The sequence below is a fragment of the Mustelus asterias genome, chromosome 8 (genome assembly GCF_964213995.1).
Source record: "Mustelus asterias chromosome 8, sMusAst1.hap1.1, whole genome shotgun sequence".
In the NCBI taxonomy this organism is placed as follows: domain Eukaryota; kingdom Metazoa; phylum Chordata; class Chondrichthyes; order Carcharhiniformes; family Triakidae; genus Mustelus; species Mustelus asterias.
Window position 1 is genome coordinate 76,998,519 of NC_135808.1, and position 14,567 is coordinate 77,013,085.

The 14,567-nt window shown below is 42.1% G+C and overlaps 1 protein-coding gene across 1 annotated transcript in view; it reads left to right on the top strand.

The window, feature by feature from the left end:
- The first annotated feature begins 3,116 nt into the window (after positions 1 to 3,116).
- lrp8 (low density lipoprotein receptor-related protein 8, apolipoprotein e receptor) overlaps positions 3,117 to 14,567 on the top strand; it is a 103,996-nt gene continuing 92,545 nt past the window's right edge. Inside the window, exons 1-2 of the mRNA XM_078219353.1 lie at positions 3,117 to 3,168; positions 3,669 to 3,788. Of these exons, the coding sequence (XP_078075479.1) occupies positions 3,117 to 3,168; positions 3,669 to 3,788 (172 nt within the window). The remainder of the gene's footprint in view (positions 3,169 to 3,668; positions 3,789 to 14,567) is intronic.

A 14,567-nucleotide genomic window follows, 5' to 3' on the forward strand; every position in this document is an offset into this window, starting at 1 on the left:
ACTTCTAGGCCTGCTTGGGTGTGCTGTCTGCCTGACCTAAGAGATACCAAGCTGCCTACCTGGAAAATACCAGTCAGCCTCCTTTAATTGTCCTCAATGGTTCTTAATGAGCCTGATTGGCTACCCACCAGGCCCTGCCAAACTCTGATCCCCCCTCTGCTAGAATGGCCCGAGCGTGGGATGGAGCTGGAGAACTGACATATCGCCTGGGAGGGCCCAGTTTTGGACCTGCTTGCATTCGATTTCTGCCCAACTCAAAAATCCAACTCAATGTCTCCTTAATTTTTCAGAGTGCTCAAAAATTCAGTACTGTTTGTTGGTTCAATTCATGAGATATGATTGGCATAATTTTATAATTGTAATTATGCGCCTTAAAATGAAAGTTTCCCATTCTAAACTCAAATATAAATTGGAAAGGGAACAACACTGGGTCACAATTTGCTACAAATGTGAAACTATTAATGCCTGCTATTAGTTGAACTCGGTCTTATTTATTTAACCTTAACATGGTTTCGCACCGCAAATTGCTGAGTGTGTGAACCCGAAGTTGAAACTTTGCAGCAAGAGAAACTGGGCATTTAGACCCAAGTGAACAGAGTAAGCTACTGTGTATCTCCTTGGTAAAAACAGAGAATGTTGGGAATACTCAGCAGGTCAGGCAGCATCTCTGGAGTGGAAAACAGAGTTAACATTTCAGATTGATGATCTACTGTCAGAATTGGAAAAGGTTGGCGATGTGACAGAATTTAAACAAGTACAGAAGGAGGAAATAACAAAAGGACAAGATGGCAGGAGAGATTAAAGGATAAAAAGGATGATGGTAATGGGACAAGTCAAGATATAAAAGGCACCTAGAGGAGGTGTAAATGAGAAAAGCAAAATCATCACCAACCACTGCCATCTGAAACAAAGGGGCAGAGGTTATGATATGAAATTGTTTAACTCAATGTTGAGTCCAGAAATGACAAGATGACTGGAAGCTCAGGGTCACGCTTGTAGACTGAATGGAGATGTTCTAAAAAATGACTATCCAATCTGCATTTGGTAACCCCAATGCACAGCAGACTCCACTCTCACTCTGAACTCTCTGTCCTCGGCCTCCTACTCTGTTCCAATGAAGCCCAATGTGAGCTCCAGGAACAACATCTCATCTTTCGATTAGAAACTTTACAGCCTTTGGAGAGGCCTTGCCAGAGGTATAGATGGGTGAACAATTGGAAGCTTTTTCCCAGGGCAGAAATGAGGGGACACAAGTTCAAGATAAGGGGGGAAAAGGTTCAGTGGAGATGTGCGGGAGAAGTTTTTGAGACAGAAGGCGGTGGGGGCCTGGAATGCACTGCCCAAAGAGGTGGTTGAGGCAGTTACATCAGCCACATTTAAGACTTATCTTGATAGGCATATGAACAAATGAGGAATAGAGGGATATAAGCAGTTGGTTTAGGTAGGTAAATGTGATCGGTGCAGGTTTGGAGAACCTAAGGGCCTGTTCCTGTGCTGTACTGTTCTTTGTTCTTTGTTTATACAGTCAATAGCTAAGTTCCAAAGTTGCACAACAGAGACAACAATATCACCAGCAGAATGGTCAAATCTAAAACCATGCTTGGGATAAAAATAGGAAATGCTGGGTAAACTCAGCAGGTCTGCCAGCAGTTGAGGGAGACACAGTTAACAATTTGAGTCTATATAACTCTCCTTCATATGGACTTGAAACATTAACTCTGTTTCTCTCTTCCCAGATGCTGCCAGGCTTGCTGACTCTTTCCAGCACTTTGTTTTTTATTTCAGATTCCCAGCATCCGTTGTATTTTGCTTTTGTTTGGCATCATGGATTAGGGCAGATCTTTCAAGATAAGAGAACATTTACAATTAACACTCAGCATCCAAAACTTTAAAATGCACCAACAGAAGGTCAATAAGGATCATGGAAAGATACTTTCTTAGTGTTGTGGGAAAAATGCCACTTGTGAGTCAGACTTGAAGGTTTCAACAATACAGTTTTATTAAACGAAGCTTCGTGGAGAAAAGGCACTAACAAGCAGCAAAACCTTCTCTCAATGAGACAATAGGAGCGGTCCATCTTTATACCCTTTACACAATAGATGGACCGGACATCTAGCCATTATCACATCGTTGTAATCAAGTAGGTGATCGATCGTTAAACACATCGTTATAGGCAAATACAGACAGGTACAGACATAAGCATGTTAACATTGCATTGTTCTATGAATGGATACATTTCCTACGTCAGTGACTATCAATGACTTTAGTTTCGGTCTATTCATACAGTAGTTTACAGTAATTGGTTTTCCTGCATTTTGTATTCCCGGTCCCACCTGTAGCTAATCTCTTTACCAGACCCTTTTGTCCCTATTTCCATTGGCTCCCTGCAGTATCTAATTCCTGCATATTTTAATTTACAAGTAGCTGTCTGAGTGTCTTTAATCCTAAACAATTGTCTGGACTAAGAGTCAGTGTCTGTTTAATGTCTCTTTCCCAGGTGACTGTTTGTGAGCCAGACCACCATCTTATGTGTATCCATCTGTATATTTTTCCTCCTTCACTTAGAAACAGGATAAACACAAACACATTTTCAAGCAGAAGGAACGGTGGACAGGGAGTCCAACAGGTTGAAGGAAGATTTATGAGCAGAAGTAACAGTATTAAGGAGGACGGCACGTATCACATTAGGACTTGGTTCACAAGTCACTCATCATGGGCACAAACACATCCCAGCAGGGGCTGTTCAGGGAGTGACGACCCTGCCTCATTTTAATTCTTGATCTGGAAGTTTTGAGGACAATTCTAGTGGTGCTGGCTCTCCCTCAGGGAGGGAGGTCAGATCCCAGGGGATGGCTCCTTGCCACTCCTGGGGTCAGCACAACACAGGGTCAGCACGGAGTGGTGAAGATCCTCGCTCAGTTTTAAAGGCTCGGTATTGAGGTTCTTTCCTCACACACGCTGTTCCTATAAGTCCAGGGGCTGGCGCGGTGCAGGTTCCTCCTTCCAGTGCACTTACGTCAGTGACTGCTGTTTGAAATATTCAAACCAGTTCGGCTCCGACAGAGAACAGTGATATTTAGAGAGCTTGCAGCATCAGGGGATGAGCGAGGGAGACAATGTGGGTCCATTTAGTCACGTTTTTATTATTGAATTTGCACATTGTTGAAGGTCAGTATCCATTTCAGAAACACATCTTTACATTTCTTTTGTAATGAATGACGGCGGTTCAATGTTTTCATTGCAGTTGATGGGGGTTGTGTTTGGGGGGCGGCGGGGGTTGAAATGAGCCGGCAGACGGAAGGTTATTGATTTTTTTGGGGGAGAATATCAGTAGCCTCTCCTTCCTAACGCACTAGCAATGAACGTGTGCCTAATTCAATATTGCAAGGGGTTTTTGTATTATCAGAATGCTTTCGGAACATCCGTTGCGGGTTCTGGTAACAGAACTTGCTATTTCCTGCCACATAATTATTTCAAATTTAAATATACAAAATGACTAATATGAGAATGTGTGGCCAGGGTGACACTTCTGACGGTGGGGAACAGCATGGTGTATTCTCCATTACTGCGGTTCCTGCTCCTCTCTCCCCCCACCCCCCCCCCCCCCTCTCTGTGATGGTGTGTGACTTTATAAAGAGAAAGCTAATGAGGTTTTTCCTGCCATGAAGGTACCCAGCTACACTGTGAAGCGGGTCAGTTCCAATGCAGAAATAATCGGTGTATCTCCTTACTCTGGCATTGCGATGGAGAGGACGATTGTGCCGACAACAGCGACGAGGAAAACTGCCGTGAGTACCAACAAATGATTCAATGCCAAAGCAAGCGCTGCACAATAAACTTGTGATCTGCAGCTTCGGGGCGTTTTGTAGATGAGTACAGTTTCTGGGACACATCTCTGTGTGTGTGTGAGGAGTAGGTCCAGCGTTTCCCTCTGATCCCCAAGCACATAATTGACAGCTTTGTGCCGGCTTTGCTCCGCTCTTTCAATGAATGGGAAGCGTTTGGCTCTTCCGATTAGAAATGAAAGAATGCGATCGTTGGTTCGCTGCGGAACAGCAGATTTGTCCACGTGCCCGCGAGTTACCAATGGATGATTTCAATTTAGGCACACCCCCTCCACCTTTCATCCACACCCAGAAGGTGCATTTCATTCATTGAGGGCAGGGTCAACCAAAAGTAATCAGGGAAGTGTACTGTGAACTATCTGACAGCATCCGTGCAATATTTTAAATACAATGTGTAACACAATTTAAATTACAAGAGAGTTCCGGAGAAATGGCTTTTTAAAAATATAATGTTGTCGATTTTCCTCCAAGCATTTTCTCCCTCCCACTTCTGCCCTAAAGACGCCGGGATACCCCCAGCCCCCCATTTTCCGTGAGTGTTGGCAGGAAATTGGGAGGTCAGCATTTGCTGAGTCAGAGGAGCTGCAGATTCATGTAAACTGAGATATACATAAGGCAAGGAGTGTTTTCACAATGCATCCACAAGTCTTTAGGAACAGTTTTGGTTTGATGTGAATGGAGACGGGGGGGGGGGGGGCGGGGGCGGAGAGGGAAAGTAAAATTAAGCGGGAAACAATCTAAATTAAATATAACAACATTCCGTGATAAGATATGAAAACCACTTACATGTGTTCTTTCCAGGCAGCATGTTGTTCCTGGCAGACTGCTCAGAGTTTGTTAGGAGCGTAAGCATGATTAGAGACAGACTATTTGCAGTTATCTGTATCAGGATTGATATGTCTGCAATAAACATTGAACACCTTTCCCATTTTGTTTGGTCTTCTTGAACCACTGCAGCCAATTCTTTGTAGCAGTTTGCAGAGTTGCTTGCAGAGCCACTTAAAAAGGTATTTTAAGAGTCAACCACATTGGTGTAGGACTGGAATCGTAAGTAGGTTGCACTAGGAAAGGACAGAAGGAATTAATCATTCCGGTTTTTACAATTTCAAAACAAACTGTCCAATTTTATGAATACAATTATTTTATTTCTTGATGTTTCCAAACAGAATGAAAATTCTCAAACTGCCAAGGTACGATTTGAACAGGGATTTTCTGGCTGCGCTTGTCCCAAAACCGGAAAATCCCACCCGAGGTCAATGGACCTTTCCATGGTCTGGCCCTCACCCGTTACGATTCCCGTGACGGGTGGAATGGGAAAATTCGCCCCTCATTTGGGTGGCACGGTAGCACAGTGGTTAGCACCGCTGCCTCACAGCACCAAGGACCCAGCTTTGATTCCCGGCTTGGGTCACTGTCTGTATGGAGTTTGCACATTCTCCCCGTGTCTGCGTGGGTTTCCTCCGGGTGCTCTGATTTCCTCCCACAGTCCAAAAATGTGTGGGTTAGGTGGATTGGCCATGGTAAATTGCCCCTTAGTGCCAGGGAGATTAGCAGGGTAAATGTATGAGGTTATGGGGATAGAACCTGGGTGGGATTGTAGTCGGTGCAGACTCGATGGGCCAAATGGCCTCCTTCTGCACTGTAGGATTCTATGATTCTCTGGATTACTAGTCCTGTAGCATAATAGATACATTTTAAAACATAAGATAAATGAGCAGGAGTCGGCCATATGGTCCAATGACTTTGCTTTCCCATTCAAAAGATCTTGGATGATATTTGACCTGAACACCACTTATCTACTTAATCCTTATGTTGCTTGATTCCTCTACTGTCCAAAAAATTATACCTTGAATACACTTAACAATGGAGTATCAACAGCCCTCTAGTGTAGAGAATTCCGATGTATCACCAGCAACACTGGATTCATTACTCTGTCTTTTTATCAAAGTCACTAATATAGAATTTAATTAGCGAGCCCCAGTACTGATCCTTGTGCCCCCACGCTAGTCATTGCTGTCAAATTGAAATGGCGCTGTTTATCACTACACTCTGCCTTCTGTCATTAACCAATCCTCTATTTATGCTAAGATACCAATCTAAAACCCATGAGCCCTTACCTTGTGTAATAAGCTTTGATGTGGCACATCATAATATGCTTTTTGAAAATGCAGGTATATTACATTCACTAGTTCCCCTTTACCTACCCTCCTAGTTACATCCTCAAGTTGGTCAAACCCAACTTCCCTTTCATAAATTACATTGTCTATGGCATTAACATCATTCTACATTATTGGACTTCATGCTTAAAAAATTCTGTTTGAATTCAAACTAAATTACATTTTGTTAATGAAAATTGAGTTAGAATTATTATAAGAACTATAAGACTATTTTAAAAAGTAACAAATTAAAATTAAACTAATCTTCTTGGGCAGAGGGGGCAATTTGCAATAGATGTGGGTTTCTTAATGAAATCCTTTGGCTTTGAGACTCCAGTCACACCTTTGACCTTCAGAAACATCCCAAAATGAGTTGACATACAATTAATTACTTATAGGAATACCTCTCTCTCCCCAATCTTTCTGCACCTGGATTGTGCATAGATTAGCCTTTTGTCTGTTTCTGTAGCTAATTATTCCTGGAACAAGTCACTTGTCTTTTGCCAGGGGCTTATAGCTTGAGGGGCAATACACTACATCAAGCATAGTCACACTTGTGCTCACACTCACAAACTAAGGGCAATTTAGCATTGCCAATTCACCTAACCTGCACATCTTTGGACTATGGGAGGAAACCAGAGCACCTGAAGGAAACCTACACAGACATGGGGAGAATATGCAAACTCCACACAGACTGACCCCAGGCTGGAATCAAACCCAGGTCTCTGGCGCTGTGAGGCAGCAGTGCTGAATACTGTGCCACCATGCTTCTCGTTCTAGTGAGTTTTACCTGGAGCATGTTACTAGTCTGTTGCCAGAGGCTTTTGGCTTGAGGGGTGCCACTCCACACCAAGCATGGCTGACCAGGAGTCTTTCCCACTGGACTACCTGTCATTGGCGTATTAGGAGGATTTTCCTGTGTACCTGCGCTATCAATTTGGCCATCCAGTCCTGGGGTGGGACTTGAATCCGGGGTTGTTGGTTCACTGACAGGGACACTACCCACTGCACCACAAGAACTCCACCCTTGAAGGGTAACAAGTGTGTTTTACCTATTAAGCTGCTGGAAGTTAAATCATTCCACTGAAGGCTATGTAGAATTCCTTTCTAATCTCTAGCTATTACTATTTGACAAACACAAATTCCTACTCCTTCAATGAAAACTATTTTAAATTTGCTTTTGAAATCATAAGATAGTATGATTCTGATTAGTACCAATCGCTTTTATGTATTCTGCCAACTGTGATCTACATTCTCATCAATAACTGCAGGAGCTGAGTGAAAAGAACCGTATTTCCAACATTCTTGATGCGATTAAATTAAATTCTTGCTTCACCACCCACTATGTTATTTGATTCATATACACAATAAAGAGATAAAAGCAGAAATGGAAAAGTTTGTTTACTAGGTTGATTTTGATAAGTACTGGTCTCACTGAACTGATTCAACTGCACAGTGGAGTTTTCACTGTGATCTGGTGGGTCACTCCAGTAAATGATGCAGCATTAATCCACAATCAATGTTCAGGTCGTTGAGGTGTTACAAGTGCTGCAGTGATTGGGATGCGTCCCAATCCTGATCATTATCCAGGCACCCTAATAGAAAATGTACATCTGTGAAAGGTTAATGTTACAGTCAGGTGAGGAGTGGTCAAATGGTTCTCCTGTTATCCGTTCCTTGTTTGACCACAACAGGTTTTTTTTTAAAAACGCTATATTTGCCAATTCAGTAAATGTTCAACTCTTTGTGCTGTGACCATAGGAGAGATGATCAGACAGATTTTCTTGAGTTTTTACAAAGAAGAAAGGATAGTTTTTATTGTTGCTTTACTTTTATTACTTCAGCTGGTCTAAGTAAAAATAATAAAATAAATGCGCCAACTTTCACATGCACACACACTTGAAGTTCACACATTGATACAGATTACATGATGGGGAGGCTAGATTAAGAGACCTAGAATCCACTAAAATGAAAGGGATCTATTGCTCTTGAAGGCTCCAACTTTGTTGGCTTCAGGCTGAAGTTGGTGGTCCTGCTCAGATATTAGAGGGATGTTTTTTACACAGAGGGTGGTGGGGGCCTGGAATGCGCTGCCAAGTAGGGTGGTGGAGGCAGGCACGCTGACATCGTTTAAGACTTACCTGGATAGTCACATGAGCAGCCTGGGAATGGAGGGATACAAACGATTGGTCTAGTTGGACCAAGGAGCGGCACAGGCTTGGAGGGCCGAAGGGCCTGTTTCCTGTGCTGTACTGTTCTTTGTTCTTTGTTCTTTTCTGTCATCACTGAGTGGCCTTGGTGATTTCAGCATCGAGGCGGTTCAAAGATGTAAACGGATGGTGTATCTGTTCTTCTGGAGACAGCAGCATTTGGTTGAGTTTTTAAAAAATCTATCTGCAGCACCTGGGTAGTTCAATTCAACAGACATGGTTCAAAACACAGGACCTTGATCCTGAGCGTCTCAGTGCTTGTCCTCTTCTGCAGAGAAAGCAGGTGCTTAAATACACACAAGGCTGGTTGGTCACATGAGCTTCTTGCTTCAACTTTTCATTGATCCAAATTTGATCATGGCTAGTGTACTCTAGTTCCCTTGATTAGATCATGACTGGGGATTCCGCTCAGCCAGGATCCCATTGCCCATGTGATTATGTCTGATGGGTTTTTTTCCTCTTAATTGAGTACCCAGGTGATTGAATGTTTTGCTAATGGGAAAGGCACTCTCGTTCATCTCTTTCAAGGCCATTGTTCCTGGCGCAGCTTTGCTGACAGGTCGCCTTACTTCACTAGTTTTGGAATGCAGAAGGTACAGTGATGCAAACGTGCAGCCATCTTTGACAGTGACCCCAAGTCCCTGGAATGTGGCTATGATCTATTTAAAAAATTCATTTTGAAATTTCCAGCCAGTAAATTCAAAAATCATCTTTTATAAAAAGCATGGTTTCACATTATGAATTTAACATTGGGTTTGGCTACTGTGTCTTCCATTATTGAATAGCCTACCAGCATTAACAGTCTAGGCTATACATCACGACTGATTACTGCTGGCAAAGGCTTCTCTGAAAATGGATGTGAGCACAGTCAATGTCTCGAGTGCAGGAGAAGAGAAAAAAACAGAAATAATGGAGATATTTATTTTTCTGTTTTTAATATGTGCAAATTAATATAGAATAACATGAAAAGATACTATTATAGTAAAATGTTATTGCCTTATTCCGTGTTTACTCTGAAAAGATTGGTTAATCGCTGCACTGAATGGGTCTTTGTATATTTCTAGTCCTGGACATGGGTGTTGGCAAAGTTGCATTTTTGCCCATCCCCTGTTGCCCTGAGAAGGTGGTGGTGGTGGGCTGCCTTCCTTGTGGTGAACATGCTTTCCATAGTGTTGCTAAAGAGGGAAGTAGAGGATTTTGAACCAGCTACAATGAAAGAATGATGACATATGTTCAAATCAGGGTGGTAAATAACTCAGAGGAAAAATTGGAGATTATGGTGCTCCCATGATATTGCAGCTCTTAGATGTCATAGGGTTGGGAAATATTGTTGAAGTAAGTTTGGCGAGATGGTGCGGTGCATCCTGTTTAACATATTGTACATAGGACCATCACAGTATGCTCGTGGTGAGGTGGATAAGATATTAAATCTCCTGGCTGGGTGCTGATTCTTCCTGGATGGTGTGAGCTTGTTGTGGCTGCATTGAAGATGACCTAAATTTAAAATTTTTAAATCTCTGATTTTGAGACAAATGCTTTCTTCTGGCATAATTACTTTCTGCATGGTGTCAACAGCATTTGATGTAATCAGCAACCCATTTGTTCAACTAGTTTAAATGACAAGTGAGTTATGAGGGTACAAACTGTACCCATGGCTTCCCAGCCTACACCTACTATTTATAGCTTACTGTGATTACATTTTCATTAAATCCTTTTCATATTACATCAAAATGATCCCTAATTATATTCTAATTACTGGGAACATTTTTCTCATTTTGAAGAAACAGTTTGTGTTCTAATCATTCAAAACACACATAACCAGCCCTTAAGGCTGCACGGTAGCACAGTCGGCGGCACGGTAGCACAGTGGTTAGCATTGCTGCTTCACAGCTCCAGGATCCTGGGTTCGATTCCCGGCTCGGGTCACTGTCTGTGTGGAGTTTGCACATTCTCCTCGTGTCTGCGTGGGTTTCCTCCGGGTGCTCCGGTTTCCTCCCACAGTCCAAAGATGTGCGGGTTAGGTTGATTGGCCAGGTTAAAAAAATTGCCCCTTAGAGTCCTGGGATGTGTAGGTTAGAGGGATTAGTGGGTAAAATATGTGGGGGTAGGGCCTGGGTGGGATTGTGGTCAGTGCAGACTCGATGGGCCGAATGGCCTCCTTCTGCACTGTAGGGTTTCTATGATTTCTATGATTAAGAATATAGACATTTTTAGGATCAAGAAATAGGCCTTTGACTTAAAAAGTCAATTTTCTTCTGATTGATCAACCCCATTAACCTACCTTCTTGCCATATCCCTCATCCTTTGTATTCAGAAACATGTCCTTCTTGTCTGCCTTCCCTGATAACATACCCTTGCGGATGAAAACATGTCTCCCTGAGTTTTTATTTATTCTTACCTCCCAGGTTATTATTTCTGTACACCTGGTATATGAACTCCTCACCATTGTTCAAAATTTATCTGGCTAGGCATGATCAATTCCACTCTAATCTTGAGAATTTAAATTGGGTGACCTCAAAGTCTTCTTTTCTAAGCAGTTCTCCACCTCCTCCTACTACTATCCTTAATTTCCTCTACCTCCTTATTCCTCCTCCTCCTATTTTATCTGGCACTCGCCAGGATGTTGTTTGATGCCACCACATCTTACCATCTGGTCTTAAGACTTCCACTTCTTTTTAACAGTCCCATCTCCATCATTTGTCTCGCCACATTTCCTGTGTCTCCCCGCAATAAACGATCATTTCATTTCAGTCTCTTCTTGAGTACTTTATTTGAAGTTTATTTATTAGTGTCACAAGTAGGCTTACATTAACACTGCAATGAAGTTACTGTGAAAATCCCCTAATCGCCACACTCCGGCGCCTGTTTGGGTACACTGAGGGAGAATTTTTTAGAATGGCCAATGCACCTAACCAGCATGTCTTTTGGGCTGTGAAAGGAAATTGGACCACCCAGAAGAAACCCACGCAGACATGGCGAGAACATGCAAACTCTGCACAGATAGTGATTCAAGTTGGGAATTGAACCAGATCCCTGGCGCTATGAGGCAGCAGTACTAATCACGGTGTCACCGTGCCCCTTTTGATGCTGTCACAACCCTCACTGAACTCACCCCCGAGCTATTGTTTCTTGATATTGTCCTTTTTTAACAGTCCACACATCCATCTCAGCTTCCACACCTCTTTAGTATCCAGTCCTCTGTTCTAGATTCTGCGCTGTATAACTAGCCTTGTTTCACAACTGTCTTGTGAATTTCTTCTTTCAGTATCAGTGATATTTTTCTATCACAAAACACTCCACCGCACTTGTCCAGTTGCTCGAGCCTGAGTTAATCCATTGCTTAATTTCAATTTCCATCCTTCCATCTTCTTACCATCACTGATCCCAGGTACCAGAAACCACTACCTTCTCCATGTCTGCACCCATAATCTTTACACCTTCACTCTGATCCTCTTCCCTAGGCTCAAACTAGCTATTGGGTCTTTGGTGTACTAAACTTGTCTCCCTGTACTTCCCCCCCTGTTCTTCAGATACTCAGTCATGTTCTTATCATTCCCACCACATAGCTCAATGTCATGTGCAAACATCATTGACCATAGAATTTCCTGTCTCACTTGCTCCATTAGAGTATACATGACAATCAGGAAGAGGTTCAGTACAGATTCTTGGTACAATCTAATTTTGTCTTTAAAACTTTCACTCTCCTCCTCACTGCTTCTTACTTATGTCTGGCATTCCTTGTACATGTCCTTGTAAGTGTCCTGTAATATTTGTACATTCTTTGCAAGGACTTCATGACCTCTTCCCTACGCACTTGGTCATAGCCTTCTCTAGATCAATGAAAGCAATCTTCATGTTGCATTGGCCTTCCCAATAATTCTCCATCACTTGTATCAAAACAAAAATACTTCTAAACAGTACAAGGCCAAAATCTTTAACTTTTCTGACTACTTAGCATTTTGATCCCTGGAATAATTTTTGCTTGGCGAACAACAATATCCTCTTATGCTGGACCCAAACCACAAAGGGGTAACGTGCTCCATGAAAATAATTCCTCTTACTTTTGCCAAATTTATTCATTTTTAATGTTATTTGTATGTGTATAGAGACTGAAGACTAGATGGGTGAGATCTATATCAAACTTGGACAGAGTGTTATTTGGCGGCTTGTGAGAAAAGGAGTTCTCCATGATGTATCTGTAAATTATTGTGGAACTATTTAATCCCATATATTTTGATTGGTTGTAGGTTGTGTAATTATCTCAACACAGGAGAACCAATTCTGAAGGATCGTCTTGGTTACCCCAGCGCATGCTGGCATTCTTTGTGGTAAATGTTATCAAAAAACGCTGGATTGCTTGAGACAGACTTCTTATTCTGGTCAAGTAGAATCATCCATGGAATACAATCGACAGTAATTATGGAATTGTCAGATTAATGAATGGCCTGTCAAACCTAACCAGGACTGAGAGGTTTTGTTTTCCAATACCCTAAAATATAAGGCCTTGAATTTGCTTTCCCATATTGCAGAATGCCGTTTGACTGGATGTATTCAGATGTCAATTCATCAAGGACAGAAAATTGAGGTTGGGTATATTTGATACAGTGATGGATTGCTGTCATGATATTGGTGTATACTGATTGATATAGGCTCTACTGACCACAGTGGTTTTGTAAATGAAGGGATGCAGGAATATTTGTTCTGGTCACCTATGTGTAGCAGTAGTGAAATTCTGAGCATGTTTTTCTTCACTTCTGTTTATGATGTTGTTATACGGTGACCCAAATAATTATTCCTTCCCCTTTCTCCCTGCAATATCCAAGTAGATGTAAATATGAATAAGGAAATTGCTCTGTATTGGCAAAGTTTGGGACACAAGGAACTTCCCTCTTTCCCCCCTCCCCAATCCACACCCAAATTAACCCCAATGATTGCCACTCCATTGAAGATTTGCTCCACATTAACAAGTGAGAGTTTGTTCTGCAGCATATTAATAAGCTAGTAACAACACTGAGCTACTGCTACATTTATACTTAAAATATACAAATGCCTAATGTACTCTAAGTAAAGGTACTGTTTTCCTTTTTAATAAATTATTAGGTCTGTCTTGGTTTATTGAATGAATGCTATTAAGTGTTTATATTGTTGATTTTAATCATTAGAGGAAGGTTTAATATGACATTAATCCGGAACTGTTCATGCCTGTTAGTTCCTCCACCTCAATACTGAGAGATGAGCATGATTTTAATTTAGCATGCCTGGTGAGAATGTGGGGTTATGGGGATGGGTGGGATTATTGTCAGTGCGGACTCAATGGGCCAAATGGCCTCCTTCTGCACTATAGGGGTTCTATGCCCGGTGAGAATGTGGGATTTGGGATGGAGTGATGAAAATTGAGCATTCTCAAGAGGCCAGACTTGGCGGAGTAAAGGTATCTCTGAGTTTGTGGCACTTGAAGAGATTACAGAGATCGGGAAAGGCGAGACCATGGGAGTATTTGAAAAACAACAGTGAGAATTTTAAAATAGAGGTGTGGCTTAACCAGAAGCCAGTATAGGTCAGCGAGTACCGGGGTGATAGGTGATTGGATTTGGTGTAAGTGACACAGGTCGTAGAGTTTAGAATTACTTAATGATTTCTGGAAGGTTGAATGAGAGGCCAGCAAAGAGTAGGTTGGAACGGAACAAAAGACTTACCTTTGTGTTGCACCTGTCACGACCACTGACCATCCCAAAACGCTTTACGGTAAATGAAGTACAAAGGAGTCTAAGTACTGTTATAATTTGGAAACACAGCAGCAAATTTGCGCACAGTAAGCTCTGCCAAAGATAATGACCATGGTCATCTGTTTTTGTGATGTTGTTTGACGGATGGATATTGGCCAGGCCACTGGTGATAACTGCCAGATAGGGTCTTGCTTAAACTTTTATCTGAAACATGAAGCATCCAACAGAGCAGCATTCCTGCAGTACTGCACTCTGTGCTGTGCCCAGCTTAATTTTTTGCTGAAATCCCAGATTGGGACTTGAACCTACAATCTTCCAACTCAGGCAAAAGCCAAATCTTGAGGTTGGAAAGAGCTAGATGAGGTTTTCACCAGCAGATGAGCTGAGGCAGGATGGAATTGGACAATGTACAGAGGTTCAAATGGGCGGTTTTGTTGATGTGTAAAATGATTGGAAGTTCCTCTTGGAGGCAAATATGACAGACACCAAGGTTTGGAATTAATAGCGAAAGGGAATGAAGTTTGTAGCATGGACTGAAAACAGTTGGAGAAATTTCTGGTATTCCATTATCAGATGTTGGACCATGAGGAGGACTCGAGAGAGATGGAACTGGGTGTCATATGTAGAAAC